General features: G+C 43.5%; 1 protein-coding gene across 1 annotated transcript in view; it reads left to right on the top strand.

The window, feature by feature from the left end:
* LOC137433434 (uncharacterized) overlaps positions 1-25916 on the top strand; it is a 232225-nt gene that overhangs the window by 185891 nt on the left and 20418 nt on the right. Inside the window, exons 41-49 of the mRNA XM_078785841.1 lie at positions 6572-6625; positions 6909-7070; positions 7324-7431; positions 10384-10491; positions 16442-16495; positions 21658-21765; positions 24765-24818; positions 25087-25194; positions 25553-25606. Coding sequence (XP_078641967.1) covers positions 6572-6625; positions 6909-7070; positions 7324-7431; positions 10384-10491; positions 16442-16495; positions 21658-21765; positions 24765-24818; positions 25087-25194; positions 25553-25606 — 810 coding nt within the window. The remainder of the gene's footprint in view (positions 1-6571; positions 6626-6908; positions 7071-7323; positions 7432-10383; positions 10492-16441; positions 16496-21657; positions 21766-24764; positions 24819-25086; positions 25195-25552; positions 25607-25916) is intronic.

Raw genomic sequence — 25916 nt, 5'->3', positions numbered from 1 at the left:
AGAAAGCGGTATTCAGGATTGCAAAGCAGATAGCGAAAGAGAGGTGTGATGTGATGGGGGTGAGTTGCTTGAAGGATGAAGTGGGACAAATCGTTGTGGACCCAGATGGAATTAAAGGAAGCTGGAAGAGATATATGGAAATACTGTTGAATTCAGAGAATGAATGGGATGGCAACATAGAGAGTAACCCAGTTTTAGGACCGGCAGAGAAGCTAACCGAGAAGTAAGTTGAGGAGGCGATAAAAGCAATGAAGATTAGAAAAGCGGGAGGGCCGACGGGAGTTGTGGGAGATATGTTGAAGGCAGCGGGAAATTGGGGTGTGAAGAGAATGACAGAGATCTGCAATCTGGTGGTGAAAGAAGGCCGCATTCCAGTGGATTGGGAACTGAGTGCCCTCGTCCCTCTATACAAGGGGAAAGGTGACCCTCTGGACTGTGGCTCGTATCGAGCGATAAAGTTATTGGAGCATGGAATGAAGGTATTGGAAAGGGTGTTGGAGAGGAGGGGATAAGGAAGAAAGTGAAGATTGACGAAATGCAGTTTGGATTTATGCCAGGAAGAGGAACGACAGACGCGCTTTTTATTGTGAGGCAGTTGCAGGAGAAGTATATGGAGAAAGTAAGAAGTTGTTTCTTGGGTTTGTTGATCTGGAGAAAGCATTCGATAGGGTTCCACGTGAAGTAGTTACATGGGCATTGAGGAAGTTAGGAGTGGAGGAATGGTTTATCAGAGTCGTGATGGCAATGTACAAAAGAGCGCGCACAGCTGTAAGGACGAAGGACGGGAACAGTGGTGAGTTTGAGGTGAAGGTGGGAGTGCATCAGGGGTCGGTACTAAGTCCACTACTATTTGTAGCTGTGATGGAGGTGCTGGCTCAGACCGTAAAGGAGGGTTTACCATGGGAGTTGTTGTATGCAGATGATCTGGTGTTGATTGCAGAAAGTATGGATGGACTGAAGGAGAAGATGAACAAGTGGAAGGAATGTATGGAGACAAAAGGTCTGAAGGTGAATATCGGAAAAACGAAGGTGATGGCAAGTGGTAAAACATGTGGTGAGGTGGAAAGAACTGGGAAGTGGCCGTGTGCTGTGTGTGCAGGAAGGGTGTCGGAGTGAATTCCATTCAATGTACAATGTGCGCTGAGTAAAGATGTAGTGGTTTGAGAGGGTCATTAACCAGTGTGGCAGCTACATTCAAGTGTAAGGTGTGCACAGAGGGAGCTGCAGATGGAGGAAATGTTGAGTTGGATCTTGGAGATGGCGTGAAGCTGGAATGTGTGAAAACATTTTGTTACCTAGGAGACATGCTGAATGGAGAAGGTGGATCAGACTCGGCAACGGTTGCTCGAGTGAGATGTGCATGGAAGAAGTTTCGGGACCTGAGTGGCGTGCTGACGAGGAGGGGAGTGTCGTTGAAGCTGAAGAGAAAGGTGTATGCTGCATGTGTGAGAAGTGCTATGATTTATGGGAGTGAGACATGGGTAATGAACGTAGAGCAGCAACGAAGGTTGGAAAGGGTGGAAATGCGAATGGTTCGGTGGATGTGCGGAGTATCGTTGAGAGAGAGGAAGACAAATGATGAATTGCGAAAGATGATGGGAATAGAGCCTGTGATGGATGCCGTGAAGAGAAACAGGTTGAGTTGGTTTGGTCGTGTGTTGAGGAATGATGAAAGTGACTGATTGAGAAGAGTGATGGAAATGAATGTAGAAGGAAGTGGAGGACGGGGAAGACCGAGAAAGACTTGGCTAAAGATGGTCGAAGAAGAAATGCGGGCAAGGGGGTTAACAAAGGGAGATGCAGAAAATAGGGCAAAATGGAGAAGATCGTCATGGGGACCGCAAGGCTAACCCCCGCTCTTGCAGGGAAAATGGCCTTAAAATGCCTGTTGTTGTTGTTGTATCCCTCTTTCTCTGCACTCCCTCCCCAAGATGTCTATCCCCTTCTTGCACCCTCCTCGTTTTACTTTCGTACTTCTTTCCTCATCACAACTTCTCATAACAATGCTTCAACTACACAAAATATTTTGGCTCAATCTCTTCTTTGCTGCCATTGTATCCTGTTACCATTGCCAGAGGAGAGGGTATTGCATTTCAGTCCGTTTGTCTGTTTGTCGGCACAGAACACGAGTACGCTTTTCTCTACATCTGTTGATCTGATTACCCAGAAATTTTCATCATAGGAGTGACTCCTGTATAATTTTTAAATAACTATGACGTCATATGTCATGTGGTATGGGCACCATCTTGGGGGGAAAAAAACGAAAAAATGGCACCTCTATATCTCTGAAAATGCTCAATGGAAAAATTTGAAACATGGCTCATTGTCAAGTACTCCCCATGGGGAATAACATACGTCAACGATGATGCCATGTCATTGCGGCCTTCATTACGACATCGTAATTAAACAAATAGAACGCTTAATCTGATCAGGTTGAAATTTATTGAGCACTAGCAGGAGTACCCAGCGTTGCCGGGGGAAGGGGGGTTTATCCCGTGCAAAGAGTGCGTTAACCTCAGTGTTGCACAGGTAAAAAAGAAAAAGAAATTGTAATATCCTCTGCCACCATCACCAGGTGGCGCTACATGGTACACATTTACATAGAGAATTTACGCCCCTCTCCCGGTCCCCCACATGCATGAGGCCGCTGCCACATAGCCTATGTTACCCACTGATCTCTATACTAACTGGATTGGAGGCTCGACGCCAAATCAACGCTAATCGGTCCATTCGCTGTGAAGTCACCGGAAGTAGATTCGTAGCCATATTGGTTCCCCCAGAAAATCTGCGTCCGTTCATTGTCTTTATCAAAAGACAATGCCTGCTATATTTTGTAAAATAATTTAATCGAAATTTCAACAAAACATTCGATTCAAATTGACTTTAGACAGCAAGTTGCTGTGAGGAAAGATGCCGTCCTGTACACAATACACGTTGCTATTTTATATTCTGTAATTATAATTTATCATAATTTGGCAATATCCTGACAGGTCTTGGAGGAGAATAACAAAAATATTTACAATGACCATCATGTTTCTCTGCCCAGAAGTATAACTCAGAAGTTTGTTTTCACTCTACTCTTCTGATTCTGATTCTTTGATAAATGGATGCAATTTATTTTCAATGGTACTCACTTCAGTAAGAATATTGTGCCATGTGGAATGAAAAAACAAAACGAAACAAAACCAACACTTGACCACAAATATGGTATACAAGTATTCACCTACCAATTTATTTTGCAGATCCATGTTATATTATCAGCCATGAAAAAGTAAACGCAGTCCTATTTTCCTATTCTTTAAATATTTAAAGAATATTTAATTACTATTAATATTTAATATTACAATTACCCCTCCCCCTCCCCCCCCCTTCCCCTCTCCTCCCCTCCCCCCTCCCACCCCTTCCCATCCCTCACCCTCCCCATCCCCCCCTCTTCTCCCCTCTCCCCCTCTTGTCCCCCTCCCCCCCCCTTCCCATACCTCACCCTCCCCATCCCCCCCCTCTTCTCCCCTCTCCCTCTCCCCCTCTTCACCCCTCTCCCCCTCCCCCTCTTCTCCCCTCCCCCACCTATGGGGTAGGGGGGAGGGGGAGGGGTATGGGGGGAGGGGGGAGGTTACATTACACCGATTTACATTGAAAACTGCTGAAATATGTACGCAACTTCAACTTAGCACAGTTTAGTAAATACTCGAGATAAATCCATGCGGTAAAAGATTGCTGAGAGTTGCTAAGACCTACGACTTAGAAATTCCACCTGGACACACTTCAGGGGGCACTTTCAAAGGGGAGATGTGCTTATTCTTTCTAAAAAATATTTTAGGTGTGGTATAGACACGATATTTGCATGCATCGGTTTCAAAAATCGAGCAAATATGGTAAATATTACTCACGTGAAACCAGGATCCGTCTCGGTGGTAGCCATGAGTGTGTAGATGTCACATGATCGGTCATGAAGAGTGGTTAAGTCCAAAATATGACATACCATGGCATAACAACGATTTGCCCGCAAAGCCTTGCACCGCAACGGTGGTCACAGAGTGCCATGCACAGCGTGACGTAAGTAGTGCGCGCAGCGCCCCTGGCGGAATTACCGGTCCCTATCAAAGACATTTAATTCATATCGCACAAAATCGACAAAAATCGACACAAAACACGATCGCTTTTCGCTCTGAATTACGTGCAAGCGTGTGACGGAAATCACCATCACCCAGCATCGAATGCCAACCAAGATGGCGCCCGGTAACTGCATCTCCACCTATGTGGAGTGAATGGCAATGGTCACATCACGTGATCGCTCTGAGCGAATCAGTCTAGCGGCGGGGATGGAACATCACGTGATCGCTCTGAGCGAATCAGCGAGCTGCTCGCACTGGCTGAGATTAGCGGGTACTTCGCTGAAATGCGCTGAGGTAAATATGAATAAAAAATATGGATCTCGTCAAATATTGTTTCGGCCATGTTCGTCCCAGGCTCAATGGCCATGTCTATGCCAAATATCAAGCACGTGAGCCTCTCCGTTTCGGAGTCTATCGGTAACATTACACCACACACACACACCCACCCACCCACACACCCACACACCCACCCACCCACACCCACACACCCACCCACCCACCCACCCACACCCACACACCCACCCACACCCACACACCCACCCACACCCACACACCCACACACCCACCCACACCCACACACCCACCCACACCCACACACCCACACACCCACCCACCCACACCCACCCACCCACCCACCCCCACCCACCCACCCACACCCACCCACCCACCCACACCCACACACCCACCCACACACCCACACACCCACACACACACCCACCCACCCACACCCACACACACCCACCCACCCACCCACACCCACACACACCCACCCACACCCACACCCACCCACACCCACCCACCCACACACACCCACCCACACCCACCCACACACACACACACACACACACACACACACACACACACACACACACACACACACAGTGTTTTATATATATATGATAGAATATTTAATATTTAATTAGAGGGAATTTAAAGAATTTAATATTTAATTATCAGCATATTTCCTACGAAAATTCCACCTTCCCACTTTATTTTATTCCATTCCGAATTGATTTTAATCCGTTCCAGGGTTAAAAAAGCATTATTATTCCAGGATTGATGAAATGCCATCGTATGCTGCTTACGGTTATAAAAACCGCAGCGGTCGATTTGAATGAAGAAGAGGAATCACATTACATCGGTAAATGACATTCGTTTTGGGGAATCGTGGGGGAGCAAAGATGGCGGACAAATGGCTTTAAAAAATGAGCTTCCCTTCCTGTCCAGTTAGTATAGAGATCAGTGATGTTACCCCCCGGACAAAGTTGTATTTGTACACCGAGTAAAGTATCAGTATGTCAATGTTTATAGTTGGAGTACCCGATGTTGCTCAAGAGCAAAATAAACTAACATCTATCTATCTATCTATAATTCCAGTAATCTCTGTGTGTCTGTGTGTGTGTGTCTGTGTGTGTGTGTGTGTGTGTGTGTGTGTGTGTGTGTGTGTTTGTCTGTGACCGCTGTTTCTCGACAACCACGGGTCCGATATACTTGAAACTTGCCAGGTATATTGCTGGGGACCCGAGGATGTGCCTTTTCAAGGTTTGAAATTAATCGGACAAGTGGTTCCCAAGGTATGGTCACCGTACGGCGTACTCGCAAGCCGTTCGCTTTGGCTTTGCGAATGGACCAAACCATTTCATGTAAATAGAGGGGGGGGGGGGGGGTTCTACCGTACTCGCAAGCCGTTCGCTTTGGCTTTGCGAATGGACCAAACCATTTCATGTAAATAGAGGGGGGGGGGGTTCTGTGGTCGTTACTGCCACGTGGTTTCAAAGTTTTTTTTTGTTGTTGTTGTTTGCACGCATGTTTTTTTGCACCCACGTACGGGCACGCCCTAGTATTTGAAATGAGAGTAAATATAATAGAAAAGCAATTACATCCAAATCAGAATCCATCACGAATATCAAATCATCATTTTACCTTTTCGATGAATATCTGCTGGTGATGTGCTGTTCATCACATTTCTGAGTTAAGTATGATGCCGATCAGGAGGAAGAAGAAGCCTTACCAGCAACTTCGACCACTTCCGGAATTGTTTTTTTATTTGTGTTCAAATGTCTGGTGATTGTTTTGTATTTATTTATGCGAAGGTGTACTTGTATATAACTATCATTAATCAAAAGGGTTTAAGCACAATAGAGAGGTTTTTTTTAAATGCAAAAAAAAACACCCCCACAAAATACACCGCACAAACACGTCCTGGCGAGGGCCTGCCATCTCTGATCGCTCTTTCTTGTTCATCTTTGCAATGCCTATTTATAATAACTTATTGTAATGTAAGTCAGTCCTTTTCTCATCGGTATTCGAGCCTGTTAATCTTTGCCCTGGGCTAGTGCCAATGATAGTTCAGTCCATATTTCCTGAAGTAAAGTTCATTTTTCCTAATTATTAATTAATGTCATTAAAGTAGAATGGTCTAAACATATAAATATACTCCTACTCTTTGTTCGCAGGGCCCAACTGGCTTTCCTGGAGCACCAGGAATGATTGGACTTCCAGGTTCATTAGTAAGTGTCATGTGATGTCTTATCATGAAGTACATTTTGCGGATGTTTCTATACTTTGCGGACAAATTAGTACAACTGTCTGGCCCCCAAAATGATTACTATGGCCAGAATATTCGCTCGTAAATGAAGACCATTGTAGTTGCATGATGACCTGTATGCAAAAGCTCTGCTCTACCCTTATAGATATATATTGTGTCAAAAAAAAACCAAACAACTTTGTCATGAACATTTATGACTTTACTGTTTTCTTTGTAATAGTCCCTTGTCACTCATCTTTCCTCAGGGAAACACAGGTCTTACTGGCCCACCTGGGCCTGGAGGAAAGCCTGGCGAGGGTGGTCCGAGTGGAGAGGTTGGTCCCTTGGGAAATACCGGCAGTGTTGGATTCCCTGGGACAGTCGGACCTCGTGGCACACCTGGAGACAGTGGTGAAGGAGGTCTTCCAGTATGTATTCCACATTCCTTGAACAAAATTGGTGCTTTGGTCCTTTCTCTTTCATCCAAATGTTTCGCTTGTCGTGTCATTTACCAATATGGAGGAGCAAATATCTGAGTTTATCATTTTAATTAGTTTGATTATTATTTATCATTAAACTATTGTCTTTTCTATGAAGAGCCCGAGATGCTTGATATGTGGATTTCATCTCGATTTTGACCTTTTCATGTTTTGCCAGTAAATACTTCTATGTTGGTTTTAGGGACAGCCAGGGCCGAAGGGCCCACCTGGGCACAGTGGCGGCCGTGGACGTATGGGGATTATTGGGAATCGAGGTGACAGAGGTTTTGTTGGTCCGCCTGGCAATCAGGTGAGTCATACCTGGGCTATGACTGTGAACTCACACATATGTATACAATTTCAATACGTGCGCAATAGAACATGCAAAAGGCCATGCACAGAAACAGACACCAAATAATTCCAAATGCTTCTTACGAAGCAAAAGGAAAATATGATGAGAAATTTGTTGACTGTTAGTCCCAGCAGGATAGCCTCCATTCCTTCATCCTTCTCTTCTCTCATCTGTGGAATTGATTCCCAGTGTCTTTTATCTCATGCTCAATTTGCTCATCCTTCCAATTTTTTAAAGAGTGCTGCCCATCATCAACTCATACTTTCTCCAAAACCCACTCTTGCTCTCTTTTACTCTCACTGACCTTCCCCCTCTTCCCCATGTCCTTTTTCCCACTCACCAACTCATGTGTAATGTCTTTGTCTCCCTGTTCCCCTTTCATCCTCTGTCGATCTGTGAACATTCTGCCCTTTGTCATTTAGCTCCTCCTTTGTTATTTCTTTGTTATTTTATAATGTTTGTTAAACAAAATAATGTTTGTTATTTTAGGTTTAGAGCCTAGATTTATGTAAACAAACAAAAAAAAACAACAGAAAAAGGCAAAAACAATTGGGATTTGGATTAAATTGATGCCGGTTGGTATTATTCATCCAATTGAATTAAAACAGTAAAATATTTATAATTGAAAAAATCTGAACTAGTCGGTAAAGCCGACATTTCGTGAGTATCCACTCGCGAAGGTCACAGCCGATGTTGAAGTGAAGAAGAAGATTGAGAATCACCATGTGACCTCCACCAGTGGTAGGGTGAGTTGGTCTGTAGACCAATCCGGGCATCACGTGACGGTTGGTGACGGCGTGGAAGAGATGTTATAGCCTTGACCTACGTACATGACTGAAGTTCGGATGTGGTGTTGGGAATTGAATTAACTGAGATGGTCTAAGGGAAATCTTTTTTTTTTTCCTTGAATTGTCATTGTTATGTCTTTGTTATAAAGATGCGGACACGCAGAGAGCATCAAGCACCATCTTTATTCCAGGCAATGGCAATGCAGGCCTCAATTAAATCTTTGCAAATCTCAGTCTCACCCTGTGATGATGATGATGATGATGATGATGATGATGGTGGTGGTGGTGGTGGTGGTGGTGGTGGTGGTGGTGCGAGCCGTCCTTTTTAACAAATCTCTTCCTTTCGTTGGCATGCTCACCAATTATTATACATTGAGCGATGGCTACATTGTCCAATGCGGGACCCACAGCATCTACCAAAAATATCGCAGGTATAGACCGGTCCTTGCGGAGATAGACATTGGAAGGTTTTCCTTTCTTGCCTCCCCTGTCCCTCAATAGTAAGTCTCCACATTCAAAGTGGTTTAGGCCTTTGCGAAAAATGTTACACCAAGCTGACCTGTTTGTGGCCTGATGTTCCCAGGTGACGACGCACAATCCCACTGATATATTTGCATGGCCACCTATTGGAAGAGATTCTTTATCTTGAACCTAAAGGTCTCACTGTGAGTCAGAGAGGTCTCCTCGACCAAGCATATAGCAAAGATGAAGTCCAAAGCCAGCCGCAGTCTCGGCATCATTTGTCATTCCAAGACACTCCTTGAAAAATGCGAACTCCCCAAAGTCTAAAAGACCTTTGCCCATCGCTCTCGGAATGACAGCTCGATGTGTTGGTGCACCAGCATCACATCTATCTCCCCTGGATTCTGGAATATAAAGCTTTCAATATCAATGCCATCTCCCGTGATGAGTCCAAAGCCCAAGGCCTGTTGTTCTTATATCACAGACAGGTTGATAAACCACCTCTCCTTCGGTCTAGCTCCCTCTGGTTTCTCAGCACACAAATCCTCACTTCATCCAGCAACCTTTTCTGACTAAACTCAAAATAAAAATGCAGCCTTCCTGCCCACTTCTACTCTTTTGTTCTTCCTTTCTTCCATGTGTAGAATGGCATTCAGGAATTGGTTCCATCGCAATCTTCCCACCAGGGCTTCAAGTAGCGCAGTGCACCATCCTATCCTATGGTATTCACCATGCCAACCCATAATAATTTCTACCCCCATTAACCGTAACCCACCGCTCTTACTTGCATGGTACTGTGTTTTGTTCCCTTCTCTCTTTCTCCTCTGGCTTTCTTCATTCCCTTTTCGTTTATGTTTTGTCAAATTGTGGCCCAACTTTCAGTACAATGCCTTTTTACCTTCTGTCACCTGACTTTTCCAGGGCCTACATATTTTAAAATATTATCTTTACAGGAGCAAGGCTCATACAAGAGAAATGTATAATAGACAGTGGGATAAACATCAAGCCACTGAATGAACAGGAAAAGAGGAGAGCGCAGATGGGTCACGATACCCACTGCTGAACAGGGGGGACCAAGGGGCGTCCTGTCCATGCAAGCTCGTCTGACCACTCTTAATCGTTGTGGCAATTACTCTACTGTTAGAACAGTTGTGGCATACCTGGATATTTTTTCTGAGGGGTCTTTGGCATTCTCGGTGCTTCCTCAGTCCCGCACATTGACCAACGAATATTATTTTTTCTGTGCCTTTTTCACACTTCACTGGAGCCATCGTAGTTTGTGAATTATTACATACAACTGTTGGCACTATTTGCACAAAAGTGTAATTATGCACAGAGAAGAGAAGACTTTATCCAACACCTACACCATTTTGATCATTGTTGACCACCTCTTTTGAGATTGAGCATTCATATTTCATTGTTTCGAATACACATTGATAAAAAAAGACATCATGAAAAAATAATTTAAGCACTCATAGTTGTCAAACTAGGAAGGTACTTCCTATGATTTTTGTTGTGGTTTATGATCATCTTTCTTTGTGATCTAGGTCCATTTATTTATCCTTTATAAAGAAATTTTTAAAATAAAAAGAAACCTGTTTATCTGGGGAGCTTGTATTGCATTGGCTTGATATGTGAGCATTGCTGTAAACCTTTTCAGGGTGAAGTCGGGAAGCCAGGACATCCAGGACCCACAGGAGACCGGGGCGTGCTTGGACCCTATGGTCCTGCTGGACAGCGGGGATCCGGGGGTGAGCCTGGTGTTGAGGTACGGACGCTGAAGTTTCACTCATTCATGATCGGTGATCTCATGTTCTCTGAAATAATACTGCCATGTCTGAGGCCCCGTTAAGACAGTATCCTCGGTGCCGGGACCTTTCGTCCCGGGAGATGGCCCAAACGGTCTTTTATTATGCTGCGTTTAATAAATTCTACAACTTTACCATTTTCCCAAGGATCGTTCAATTGGGCCAAAATTGATGGCGAACACGTACGAAAAGCAGATGCCTCAATCACGTTTTCTTACCTTTCAGAGTATTTATTTTGTAAAGTAAAGTGCGGGGAAGAGGGTAAACAAGACGTTATAAACAAAAACAGAACTAACCAAGCGAATCAAAAAGGACACAAGAGGTAAATGGGAATATGCAAACTTATGTACAATGAATGGAACTAAAGCAATTCCTAGCCCACTAGGCACCACAGATCACACTCGTACAACAAGACAATAATGCAGGTGAGACTTCTGTTTTCTCAACGATGCGCAGGCTGGACATAGGGTTCAATGTAGCCCGCTTTTTGAAACCAGGTGTGAGACGAGAGCCAGTGATGAAGTCGGTCCAAAGCTGAAGTAAAACTGACACGAGCAGCACCAGCGATGTGTAGCATTCGACCAGGCTTCGTGGCCCCCTTTGTCCTTTTCAGACTGAGGCCTCGTGTTCGAACTGCCCTCCATCTTCTTCCTCCTGGCCCTCCAAAAACACAGGGTGATCCCAGCTTGGGTCAATCCCAAAACTCCAGGGAGAACCACTATAATGTCTTCTCATAAAACTCCTCTGTGAACACTTGTTTGTGCTCCTTTCACACAAACCTTTCTGATCTCTCTAAAAAAACACCCAAGGCCTGTTCTTCCTCGTCTCCAGGTGACTCTCCAGTTCCCCCCCCCCCCCCCCTTCCTCCTGCAAGCGAGGTTTCTCACATTCCCCTCTTCTTCCTCCTGGGAAGAGTTATCCTCTGGCTGTCCCACTCATGGGTCGGTCCCAATAAAAATAAATTTACATTGATACCTGCAGCACCACAGCACATTATGCCACCATGGCTAACAGACACTGGTCAGACAGATCGTGATGGGCGATCGCACAAATGTGAAACATGTGCCCCTCTCATGGGAAATCCTCATTTAGCCCCACCCACTAACATGAGTTGTTTTATCCCACAAAATTAATGTCTAACTTGTCTATAAATTATATATGCTACCTCCTCAGCATCATGTGCAGCAAACAACTGGCTCTGACAGGTCCCTGTTACATGGCAATCTAACCTAATCAAAACACATGGACCATTGGACCATACTACAATTACCATATTCTAGCTATGAATCCCCTCCCCCCTTCCATCCAGAAATACTTTACCAATATGTTTCTTCCTTTGCCAGTTCAAGGGTGAAAGAAAAAAACTGCACGGAAAAAACGAATTCAACTAATATCGACAATGATCACTAGACGGGTCAATATATGAAAAATAAGGGCCTAACCCCAAAAAAAATTATAATAAAGGTTTTTTTGTTTTAGGTGTATCATTAGGTTGTACTAGACCCCTGAAAAAAAGTTTACCAAAATTTGACTCCGGGAAAGTGGTTAATTAGCATATTTTCAAAATGGCACCCCCAAAATTTTCAATGTACAGAAAAAAAAATTCTTGTTCAATTTAGACCCTATAAATGTATTACAAATAGATAGAAACATGGTTGCTTTACCTAATGAACACATCAGAAAATTTCTATGACGTCATTGTGACGTCATAATGACGTTGCTGTCTCAATTACGTCATATGATATCATGAATCATTACTGTTTTTCCTTACTACCAAGACTTAAATAAATATTTTTTGTTTCAGGATTTGAAAATGGATAACGGAGAGCTTGACGAAGACGTCTGCCCAATTTGCAAAGCGAGTTTGGAAGACGCCAAGGACACTGATGTTTCCAAACTTTCAAGGAAGGGTGTTGAAAAAATCAACAAATCAAGCCAAGAAAGGGGTTGTGATGATGTTGTCGCAAGACCAAACCAACGAGTACACAAGAAATGTCGATCCTCGTGGACAAATGAAAAAGCAATCAAACAGGCTTTAAAACGTTCTTCTGAATCATCATCACCTGTAAAGAAGAAGAGCCGCCGTATTAGCTTAGGGCCATATGACCCTAAAAAGGACTGCCTCTTCTGTGGCCATGAAATTTCTAAGGGTACTCATGGACATGATGAAAGTGCCGGTAAGATTCTCACTGACTGTTTCCCTCAGACGATAGTTAAACATTGCAAAGAAAGACACGATGATTGGGCGCATATTGTTCAGGGTCGAATTGAATATCTTGGTACAAATTTGCAAGCTTCTGACTGTGTTTACCATAAACGCTGCAATACCTACTTTCGATTGGGGCAGGAAATGCCAGACCAGTTTCGATCAGAGGCAGTGCAAAAACCAAAACACATCGGGCGGCCCACAAACGAGGACCAGCGACAAGCATTTGTGACAGTTTGTGAATATTTGGAAAGCAATGATGAAGAACAAATTACGATATCTGAACTTGTGAGCAAAATGGGTGAATACTTACTTGAAGAAGACTCTGTGCCATATGGAAGTCAATATTTGAAGCAAAAACTGATAGAACGCTACAATGATTCTATATGCATAGCGGAAGTAGAAGGGCTTCAGGATATAGTGACGATGAGGGGGAAAACTGCAAAAATACTTCGTACCTATTTCGAGACTTCAAAAGATGGTGATTCCGAAAGTCAGAAACGTGCAATCATTGCTACAGCTGCCAAGCTCCTGAAGTGCGATATCAAGACTGAAATCCCATCAGTCACTGATCGATATCCTTCTTCGCAGAGCCTCAAACTAGACACTACATTAGATTACTTGCCGATTTCACTGCGTACCATGTTGAATAAACTGTTTGTGGGGACAGATAAAGATGAAAAAGTTGCTGCTATCGGGCAGTCAATAATACAAGGTGTTCGCCCGCGGGCACTTGTAGTGCCACTTCAAATAGGACTTGCTACTCAGCTACACCATGTCTATAAGTCACGATTTCTCATTGACACCTTGTCTGTGATGGGGTTTAGCTCTTCTTATGGGGAGGTGCAGAGATTCTTGCAAAATGCTGCTGATGTGGTTGCACCAGAGTTACTTGGGAAAGGATCATCTGGTACAGTATTATTCGCTGCTGATAATGTTGACCACAATATCATAACTCTGGATGGAAAAGGAACCTTCCATGGAATGGGAATGGTGGCAGCAACAACACCAGGACAGGTGACAACCCATGTTGTCAATAGGAAAAACGTTTCCAAATTGAATGTGAAAGAAATGTCACGGGTTGATATCATTGATTATCGCTTCTCCACATTTGCACGTCGTAACATTATGTTTGAAAAACTTCCAGAACTTCACTGTCCTGTCCCAGTTGTAGACATTCTATGGGAGCTCTCATTCTGTTTCCACATGGACACACCCAACTGGCAGGGAATGATGAACATAGTTCATAGCGTATCTGACCACCCTGGAAAATCATCTGTCACATTCCTACATTGTTCAGGCAGCTATTGCAGTTTCTGAATACAAGACCACGACCCTAATCGGAGAGGATACAGACCTGTTGATCCTTCTCCTCCATCATATGGACAGTCAGAAGAAAACTCTGTATTTTCGCTCAGACAAGAAGTCAAAAGATCAGAGGGTGTACAACATCAACACACTAAAGGAGTGCCTTGGACAACAGTTATGTTCTCAGTTGCTGTTTATCCATGCGTTGACGGGATGTGATACAACATCGCGGGTTTTCGGGATGGGAAAGAAAACATTCTTTGAGAAAGTTGCCAAAGGGGATGAACAGTTAAAATCCTGTGCACTTGCTTTTACCAAACCTGGCCAGACAGCGGACACAATAGAACAGCATGGTAACCAGTCGATGGTTTTACTGTTTTCCGGAAAGCAAACGGATTATCTTGCTTCTTTGCGACATTCGGTGTTTAAAAAGAAAGTGGTTTCAGCATCATCCTTTGTTGCGCCTGCTAGACTCCCACCAACTGCATCTGCGACAAAATTCCATTCCCTGCGTGCGTACTATCAAATAATGACATGGCTAGGACTTGAGAGCAATTTGGATGCCACTGACTGGGGTTGGAAAATTGAGGACAATCAATTCGCACCAGTTATGACCGCAAAAAACCCTGCGCCGGACAATTTGTTAAAGATTGTGCATTGCAATTGCACGACCGCTTGCACAACACAGCGCTGTACATGTAGGAGGTACGGTTTACCTTGCACCTCTGCTTGTGGAGAATGCCAACTTGAATCCTGTGAAAACCCAAACAACGTTCGTCCAATGGATCAAGATGACACAGAAGACAGTGACGATGATGACTAATGGTATGTGACAGTCATAACTTAAAGGCTCTTAGTGGTTTCTGACATTCAGTGTGTTATGGACGAGTTTGATTTCATTGCCTATTTCTGTAAGGACAACCAGCTGACATGATATTTCCCTTCATATGGTCATACGGTGATGCAGGGATTTGTTCCTAGGTTGCATGGTGTCATGACGTCACTACCAATAACCATGTATTATTCACAGACCTTTCAGAAAATACTGTATTGTATAGGCAGATCAAATTTTCAAAAATTTTTTTTCACAAAGTGTGTATTTATTGAAAAAAGTTGATAAAAATGCATGTATTATTCATTGTCGTCATCATTGACGTCATAATGACGTCATAGAAGTTTTCTGATGTGTTCATTATGTAAACCAACCATGTTTCTATCTATTTGTAATACATTTATAGGGTCTAATTTGAATTATAAAAAAGTTTCCTGTACATTGAAAATTTGGGGGGGGGTGCCATTTTGAAAATATGCTAATTAACCACTTTCCCGGAGTCAAATTTTGGTAAACTTTTTTTCAGGGGTCTAGTACAACCTAATGATACACCTAAAACAAAAAAACCTTTATTATAAATTTTTTTGGGGTCAAACCTTACATTGACCCGACTACACGATTTATCAGGGAAATTTTTCAAAGAAAATACAAACAACACACAGAGACAAAAATATAACAGAAGAACATGACGAATCCATTTCAAAAAACTTAAACTTTTATTTAGGTGGAAATAGAGCTGTGGATTCGACCTCCACGTGAAGCGTCTTCCAATAATCACCCAGTCAGAATATATATGCAAAGTTTTGTGTACTTACATCTTTTTTTCAACAATTCATCTCATTCAATGCAATATTTATTGAGCTATATTGGCAGAAAATATGGCACTGTTTTTGCCATCTTGGATTTATGCAAATTAGCACTTTTGCCAAGTACATTCATCTACACTTTGTGATATACTTTTCAGGAGGCCTTTGGAGGTAATTTACAACAAATCTCATTTCTTTTGAAAATAAATTTCGTTTTTTTTTTGTTTTTTTTACTAGATTGACTGGACAATTGCGAACGTCCTTCCATGAGTGCCTTCCTCCTTTAAAATTAGAAGTTCCTTACTTCATTCATTTATTCAATATGCCCCCACCGCTTCAGCGCTGCATCCTCTATTTGGATCCTTTGTATCCAAAGCTCCCGATCCTGAAACTCCATCTCTAGGTGTTGGATTCCTAGTTGGTTAACTATTTCCTTAATCTCATCGTTCCATCTTCTCTTCAGCCTTCGTTTTAGTCTCCTTCCTTCCGGCATCCACCTCTCCACATTTCTGATTATCGGATCTTCCCACATCTTTCCAGACATGTCCAGCACATGTCAAACACCACTCTTCGGCAAAAAGCACTTTTTTTTTTTCGTGAACTCTTGCCTTCATTGTCAAACTTATTGTAAAAATTTGATGGCTCTGAGTATTTCATTCAAATGGTCTTGCACAGCTGCATCTTTTCAAAAGTTTACTGCAATTGTTATCATGGTATTAATATTGACTTGTTTGAGAGCAATGACATGTTGTCTTCAGGGTGATCCTGGAGTTGAGGGAGTTCGAGGAAAGCCTGGACACATCGGACCTAATGTAAGTCCATTATAATGTGATTTGACAATAAAGCCATCATATTCATTCTGTTCTAATTAGCATTAGAATTGCAATTGAAATCAGACAAACAATTGGCGAGCATTACCTACATACCTAGATGCCTTCATTGGTGTTTTTGTTCTTACATCCCATGTGAGACACAAACATGGGTTTCTGCAGCAAAAAGCAGCTTGTAGCTGTGGTTCCATGAGCAATCACCCTGTGAGTGGAAATAACATACGAGCCATTTCACCGTTCTGACTGTTAAGCAAAAATTTATATTCAACCTTGAGCCAGAGTAGGTGACACCTTTACTTACAGAAAGGTAATTGCTCATCAGGGCTCTCTACTTGTAGAACATCTTTCCAAAAAGACAAGCAAGACAAAGTATGATCGTAGCAGAAAATGTCATCTGGAATGCCAGCGAATGTTTGAATTATGATGGGAAAGAAATACAAGCAAACAAATGACGAGTTATTAAACAGCAGTGAGCATGAAAAGCAGGAACAAGATGAAAAGTTAAGTGGAGGAGGAAATAACCGAGAGCGGTGAAACTCTGCGTCGCATGATCCCACACAATATCATTTGAGAAACAGTAGATCATTGCTCTGCGTCACATGATCCCATGCAGTATCTTTTGAGAAACAGTGGACCATTGCTCTGCGTCACATGATCCCATGCAGTATCTTTTGAGAAACAGTAGACCATTGCTCTGCGTCACATGATCCCATGCAGTACCTTTTGAGAAACAGTAGACCATTGCTCTGCGTCACATGATCCCATGCAGTATCTTTTGAGAAACAGTAGATCATTGCTCTGTGTCACATGATCCCATGCAGTATCTTTTGAGAAACAGTGGACCATTGCTCTGCGTCACATGATCCCATGCAGTATATTTTGAGAAACAGTGGACCATTGCTCTGCGTCACATGATCCCATGCAGTATCTTTTGAGAAACAGTAGACCATTGCTCTGCATCACATGATCCGATGCAGTATCTTTTGAGAAACAGTAGATCATTGCTCTGCATCACATGATCCCATGCAGTATCTTTTAAGAAACAGTAGACCATTGCTCTGCGTCACATGATCCCATGCAGTATCTTTTGAGAAACAGTAGACCATTGCTCTGAGTCACATGATCCCATGCAGTATCTTTTGAGAAACAGTGGATCATTGCTCTGCATCACATGATCCCATGCAGTATCTTTTGAGAAACAGTAGACCATTGCTCTGCGTCACATGATCCCATGCAGTATCTTTTGAGAAACAGTAGATCATTGCTCTGCGTCACATGATCCCATGCAGTATCTTTTGAGAAACAGTAGATCATTGCTCTGCGTCACATGATCCCATGCAGTATCTTTTGAGAAACAGTAGACCATTGCTCTGCGTCACATGATCCCATGCAGTATCTTTTGAGAAACAGTAGACCATTGCTCTGCGTCACATGATCCCATGCAGTATCTTTTGAGAAACAGTAGACCATTGCTCTGCGTCACATGATCCAATGCAGTATCTTTTGAGAAACAGTAGACCATTGCTCTGCGTCACATGATCCCATGCAGTATCTTTTGAGAAACAGTAGATCATTGCTCTGCGTCACATGATCCCATGCAGTACCTTTTGAGAAACAGTAGACCATTGCTCTGTGTCACATGATCCCATGCAGTATCTTTTGAGAAACAGTGGACCATTGCTCTGCGTCACATGATCCCATGCAGTATCTTTTGAGAAACAGTAGATCATTGCTTTGCGTCACATGATCCCATGCAGTATCTTTTGAGAAACAGTGGACCATTGCTCTGCGTCACATGATCCCATGCAGTATCTTTTGAGAAACAGTGGACCATTGCTCTGCGTCACATGATCCCATGCAGTATCTTTTGAGAAACAGTGGACCATTGCTCTGCGTCACATGATCCCATGCAGTATATTGTGAGAAACAGTGGACCATTGCTCTGCGTCACATGATCCCATGCAGTATCTTTTGAGAAACAGTAGACCATTGCTCTGCATCACATGATCCCATGCAGTATCTTTTGATAAACAGTAGATCATTGCTCTGCATCACATGATCCTATGCAGTATCTTTTTAGAAACAGTAGACCATTGCTCTGCGTCACATGATCCCATGCAGTATCTTTTGAGAAACAGTAGACCATTGCTCTGAGTCACATGATCCCATGCAGTATATTTTGAGAAACGGTGGACCATTGCTCTGCGTCACATGATCCCATGCAGTATCTTTTGAGAAACAGTAGACCATTGCTCTGTGTCACATGATCCCATGCAGTATCTTTTGAGAAACAGTGGATCATTGCTCTGCGTCACATGATCCCATGCAGTATCTTTTGAGAAACAGTAGACCATTGCTCTGCGTCACATGATCCCATGCAGTATCTTTTGAGAAACAGTAGATCATTGCTCTGCGTCACATGATCCCATGCAGTATCTTTTGAGAAACAGTGGACCATTGTTCTGCGTCACATGATCCCATGCAGTATATTTTGAGAAACAGTGGACCATTGCTCTGCGTCACATGATCACATGCAGTATCTTTTAAGAAACAGTAGACCATTGCTCTGCATCACATGATCCCATACAGTATCTTTTGAGTAATAGTGGACCATTGCTCTGCGTCACATGATCCCATGCAGTATCTTTTGAGAAACAGTAGACCATTGCTCTGCGTCACATGATCCCATACAGTATCTTTTGAGAAACAGTGGACCATTGCTCTGCGTCACATGATCCCATGCAGTATCTTTTGAGAAACAGTAGACCATTGCTCTGCGTCACATGATCCCATGCAGTATCTTTTGAGAAACAGTAGACCATTGCTTTGCGTCACATGATCCCATGCGGTATCTTTTGAGAAACAGTAGATCATTGTCAGCCAGGTCCCCGACCAAAATCTTTATTCCTGCTCTAATCCTTGGGTGGGGTTGGGAGCATTGCATCAGGAGCATAGCCATGCCTTACTCTGCAATTAGTAGACCAGGTTTGTAATTGAATTCTGGTCAAATGCACATTCACAAAATAGATCGTGATTATAAACTAGGGAGATGGAGAGCACTGGCCTGAAGGAGAAATAGGGAGGCGGCATTGATGAGTGAAGGTGAAGTTGAAAATGTTGCACAAATAGGCAATCATAGCTACAGAGGGAATCTGACATCACGCCATTGCCTCAGATGCCTAGTTGGGTCGCAGCAACTGCCATGGTCCTGAGTGATGGCAACTGCCATGGTCCTGAGTGACGGCAACTGCCATGGTCCTGAGTGACGGGAACTGCCACGGTGTTGAGTGACAGCAACTGCCATGGTCCTGAGTGACGGAAACTGCCACGGTCTTGAGTGACAGCAACTGCCATGGTCCTGAGTGACGGCAACTGCCACGGTCTTGAGTGACGGCAACTGCCACAGACTTGAGTGACAGCAACTGCCACGGTCTTGAGTGACGGCAACTGCCACGGTCTTGAGTGACAGCAACTGCCACAACCTTGAGTGACCGCAACTGCCACGGTCTTGAGTGACAGCAACTGCCACAGCCTTGAGTGACCGCAACTGCCATGGTCTTGAGTGACAGCAACTGCCACGGTCTTTAGTGACAGCCACTGCCACGGTCTTGAGTGACAGCAACTTCCAGGGTCCTGAGAGACGGCAACTGCCACGGTCTTGAGAGACGGAAACTGCCACAATCCTGGGTGACGGCAACTGCCACGATCCTGAGAGACAGGAACTGCCACGGTCTTGAGAGAAGGCAACTGCCACGGTCTTGAGAGACGGCAACTGCCACAATCCTGGGTGACGGCAACTGCCACGGTCTTGAGTGACAGCAACTGCCACGGTCTTGAGAGACGGCAACTGCCACGGTCTTGAGAGATGGCAACTGCCACGGTCTTGAGAGACGGCAACTCCCACAGTCCTGAGTGATGGCAACTGCCATGGTCTTGAGTGACAGCAACTGCCAGGGTCTTGAGTGACAGCAACTGCCAGGGTCTTGAGTGACAGCAACTGCCACGGTCTTGAGTGACAGCAACTGCCATGGTCCTGAGTGACGGCAACTGCCACGGCCTTGAGTGACGGCAACTGCCACAGACTTGAGTGACAGCAACTGCCACGGTCTTGAGTGACGGCAACTGCCACGGTCTTGAGTGACAGCAACTGCCACAACCTTGAGTGACCGCAACTGCCACGGTCTTGAGTGACAGCAACTGCCACAGCCTTGAGTGACCGCAACTGCCATGGTCTTGAGTGACAGCAACTGCCACGGTCTTTAGTGACAGCCACTGCCACGGTCTTGAGTGACAGCAACTTCCAGGGTCCTGAGAGACGGCAACTGCCACGGTCTTGAGAGACGGAAACTGCCACAATCCTGGGTGACGGCAACTGCCACGATCCTGAGAGACAGGAACTGCCACGGTCTTGAGAGAAGGCAACTGCCACGGTCTTGAGAGACGGCAACTGCCACAATCCTGGGTGACGGCAACTGCCACGGTCTTGAGTGACAGCAACTGCCACGGTCTTGAGAGACGGCAACTGCCACGGTCTTGAGAGATGGCAACTGCCACGGTCTTGAGAGACGGCAACTCCCACAGTCCTGAGTGATGGCAACTGCCATGGTCTTGAGTGACAGCAACTGCCAGGGTCTTGAGTGACAGCAACTGCCAGGGTCTTGAGTGACAGCAACTGCCAGGGTCTTGAGTGACAGCAACTGCCACGGTCTTGAGTGACAGCAATTGCCACGGTCTTGAGAGACAGCAACTGCCACGGTCTTGAGAGACGGCAACTGCCACAATCCTGGATGATGGCAACTGCCACGGTCTTGAGTGACAGCAACTGCCAGGGTCTTGAGAGACGGTACCTGCCACAGTCCTGAGTGACGGCAACTGCCATGGTCCTTGTCCCTCACAGGTAAACAAAGGCTATGGAGTGTATCTTCTCATACTGTGTTACTATTCAACATTTCCAGTCAGCTCATTCCATCTGTGCAAAAGAAACAGACCCTCCATATAACTGGATATTAAAAAATTTACCTAATTACAATCATCATTTATATTCACCAAAACCAAGTTAAAACCTAAATACCTATACTTTATCACTCCATTCTCCAAATGTATCATTCTGCTATCACACTTTATAATTTCGTAACGTGTTTAAGGGAGAGCCTGGTGATGTTGGACATCCTGGACTTCAAGGTCCATTGGGAGTTCCTGGATCTGGTGGATTTCCAGGTCTCCCTGGAAAGGATGGTGAGGAGGGATTACAGGTGAGGAATGTGTGGGATTTGAGAGGTTTATATAGCGCAACTGATGCTTGTGTGTTTGTGCCACAGACAGACAAAAGATATATTTTAATTTAACTTGATATTTGAATTTGTTGAAAGTAAGTGAAAATAATCTTTATTTTAACTGAATGAATTGTATGACTACATATGAAGCCCCTGAGTTCAAGATTTTCCAAGATGATACAAATCTCAAACTAAAGATCTGGCAACCAAGACCTCAAAGAAAATTTTGTTAGAGATAGTTATTTACCAGTTGTTCTGACACACTTTGTATTATACTTAAAGTGAGAGGGATTTCTCCCAGAGACCATGCCCATATGTATCGGACAAACATATGGTAAAGCTCAATGAGCCAAGCCTACAAAGGTGATAGAGGTCCAGGATGAATTGGGTGTGGGGGAGGTGGTGACCATATTTCATTATAAACTAGGAGTATCTGGTTCGGGAGATGGACTGGATAGGAATATAATGTGAGCCAAATCAGACTCAACCTTTAATACTTGATCATTCATACAGTTTATTCACAACTCATGCTCATGGTCCCAAACACCTTGTCACCGCAGGGTGGGCTCAGGGGTAGCAATTCAATCTCAAAATTGATCTGGCCTGATGATAGAATTATTCGATGAACAACTATTAATCAGCATTCATGTTTTACTCTGGTGCTGGAATTTCATGTCATGGAGGATAGCTTAAAAATGCAAGGGAGCGAGGAAGCCAAGCCATCAAAACGTTGTGATGCACAGGGTGGGCCATTCATCTATTGCAGGTTTTGAACCCCTGTAATTCTGTTGCTAAGAAACTAAATCGAACAAAATATTTACACTATATAAGTACACATTTCAAGTGTTTGTGATAGAAACGTTATTGAATTCAGAAGTGTACAAAATTAGTTGTGAATTTTGACGTGATTTCCATCATTTTCAAACAGTGCGTCCTTTCACGATACTCCCAAGACCATTTTCTGTCGCATTCTGACTGTAATTTCTCCAACAAAAGCTGCTTGAACCTGCTCTTTCAGGTCTTAAATGTTTGCTGATTGAGTTGAGCAAACGTTGCCCTTAAGAAAGCCCCACAAGAAATTGCACGTACCCACTCAGGTCTCCGGGTCCATGAATGGCTCAACGAAAATTCTCCCGACCTGTGGATGGGTCGCGGTTCGCCCAATATACTGTGGCCCCCTTGTTCGCCAGACCTCACTCTGTGCGATTTCTTCTTGTCGGTCATTCTTAAGGGCAAGGTTTATGCAACTCAACCAGCGAACATGCAAGACCTGGAAAAGCGGACTTAAGCAGCCTTTGGAGAAATTACGGTCGGAATGTGACACAAAATTGCCTTGGAGTATCGCGAAAGGATGCTTGAAACACTGCTTGAAAATGGTGGAAATCACGTCAAAATTCATAACTAATTTTATACATTTATAAATTCAATAAAGTTTTTACCACAAAAACTTGAAATGTGTATCTATATCCTGTACATATTTTGTGCGATTTTTCTTTATTATCAACAGGATTTCAGGGGTTCAAAACTATGCAGTAGTTTAATGACCCACCAAGTAGTTGTACGAAACTCGACTTTATCTTTCATGACAAAATCTTGACAAAATAGAATGGATAAACCAGAAAATGCATCTTGGATACCTCCGCATCCTCACTTTTAGCACGACTTCTACAATAAACCAGAAAATCCATCTAGGATACCTCCGCATCCTCACTTGTAGCACAACGTCCACAATAAACCAGAAAATCCATCAATAAACCAGACAATCCATCTTGGATACCTCCGCATCCTCACTTTTAGCACGACTTCTACAATAAACGAGAAAATCCATCTAGGATACCTCCGCATCCTCACTTGTAGCACAACGTCCACAATAAACCAGAAAATCCATCAATAAACCAGACAATCCATCTTGGATACCTCTGCATCCTCACTTTTAGCACGACTTCTACAATAAACCAGAAAATCCATCTAGGATACCTCCGCATTCTCACTTGTAGCACAACGTCCAAAATAAACCAGAAAATCCATCAATAAACCAGACAATCCATCTAGGATACCTCCTCATCCTCACTTGTAGCACAACGTCCACAATAAACCAGAAAATCCATCAATAAACCAGACAATCCATCTAGGATACCTCCGCATCCTCACTTGTAGCACAACGTCCACAATAAACCAGAAAATCCATCTAGGATACCTCCTCATCCTCACTTGTAGCACGGCTTCCACAATAAACCAGAAAATCCATCAATAAACCAGACAATCCATCTAGGATACCTCCTCATCCTCACTTGTAGTACGGCTTCCACAATAAATCAGAAAATGCATCAATAAACCAGACAATCCATCTAGGATATCTCCGCATCCTCACTTGTAGCACAACATCCGCAATAAACCAGAAAATCCATCAATAAACCAGACAATCCATCTAGGATATCTCCTCATCCTCACTTGTAGCACGGCTTCCACAATAAACCAGAAAATCCATCAATAAACCAGACGATCCATCTAGGATACCACCGCATCCTCACTTGTAGCACGGCTTCCACAATAAACCAGAAAATCCATCTAGGATACCTCCTCATCCTCACTTGTAGCACAGCTTCCACAATAAACCAGAAAATCCATCTAGGATACCTCCTCATCCTCACTTGTAGCACAGCTTCCACAATAAACCAGAAAATCCATCTAGGATACCTCCGCATCCTCACTTGTAGCACGGCTTATACTTATGTGATTCTACAATTGTATCAATACAACTTTTTGCCATCCTATTTTTATTTTTACTCAACAAAGCCACCAGGTACAGATGTTTGGCAGTGATTTGATCTCTTTTATTAAAAGAGCAGGAACTAAGTCAGACAGATAATAGAGAAGCAAATAGTAGAGGGCAAGGCCTAGCTCAGCTGTTAAATGAAACCTGTGTTTCACACCTTCATATAAAAGTATTCTTTACAAACTATGTTTGTCCTTAATAGGGACCTTTTGGACCCACTGGTCCCCCTGGCCCAAGTCGACCACGAGGAACTCGGGTAAGCATCGGATGGCGATTTTGTCTGCATCTTAATATTGTGTGTGACAACGTCTGAAAGCCTTCAGTAAATTTTGGGAAAATTCAAAGAGATGTTGCTGGCTCTCATATATGCAACTGCAAGCATGACTTAATGATGAATAAGTAACATTATTTCACCTGAATCTTGCATTCAATACTATTAATATCATTCACTTCATATAGCAAACTGATAAAAAATACACTTCATAGATTTGAAGACCCTTTTGAATTGTCATGCTTCATTTCAGGGACCAGCTGGTCCTGTTGGGGCCAAAGGTGACATTGGCAGCCGTGGAGAGAGAGGTTTTAAAGGACACCGTGGGTTTTCAGGCCTATCTGGAATACCAGGCAATCCGGTAAGCCAGCTTCTGGTTTGTTTTTAGTCTTTCTTCATTCCACAAAACTATCATTATATTTTATCATGATGAGGGCAAAATGACTGTCTCATTTGAATGGTTCAGCCACCATTGGTAGATTAGGCCAAGTCTTTCACAAACTGTCTGGTCAGGCCCTATGTTTGACGAGAACAGACTTATATGCAGGAATTTGTAATTTGTTCAGCGTGCCGGCGATAACTCACCCACTCTTCACTAAAGACACCCATGGGACCTCCAGGAAAGTATATTGAGATCGGCCATTTTATTTGAATGAAACTTTTTGAATCTGCCACCAAGAAGGCTCCACAAAGTTTTTGTTCTGTTGTTTTGTTTGCAGGGTCCTTCTGGAGATCTTGGCCCTCCTGGTTTAACTGGACCCATCGGTCCCAGGGTAAGAACCAAAAACAAAACCAACAGAGTAATCGCAGACATTCCAGGATATGATAACTGCAAGCATTATATTCATTTACATACCGATGTGCTGAACCTTTACCGATGTGCTGACATTTTGATGTGATTGTGATCGGTGCATTCTTATTTACCAAAATAAATTGCACGTAGTAGAGAATACAAAGAAAGAAAAAAAAAAATTTAAAAATTAAAAAAGGAAAACTATAGAGCAGTCATGAGAAAAAGGACATGGGAAGGGTCTTTTAAACTCTTGCTTTGAATTTCCGAGCAGGATCGATATTTCCTATGAG

The sequence above is a fragment of the Myxine glutinosa genome, chromosome 10 (assembly GCF_964187855.1).
Source record: "Myxine glutinosa chromosome 10, kmMyxGlut1.1, whole genome shotgun sequence".
NCBI lineage: Eukaryota > Metazoa > Chordata > Myxini > Myxiniformes > Myxinidae > Myxine > Myxine glutinosa.
This window is presented reverse-complemented; position numbering and strand designations above follow the sequence as displayed.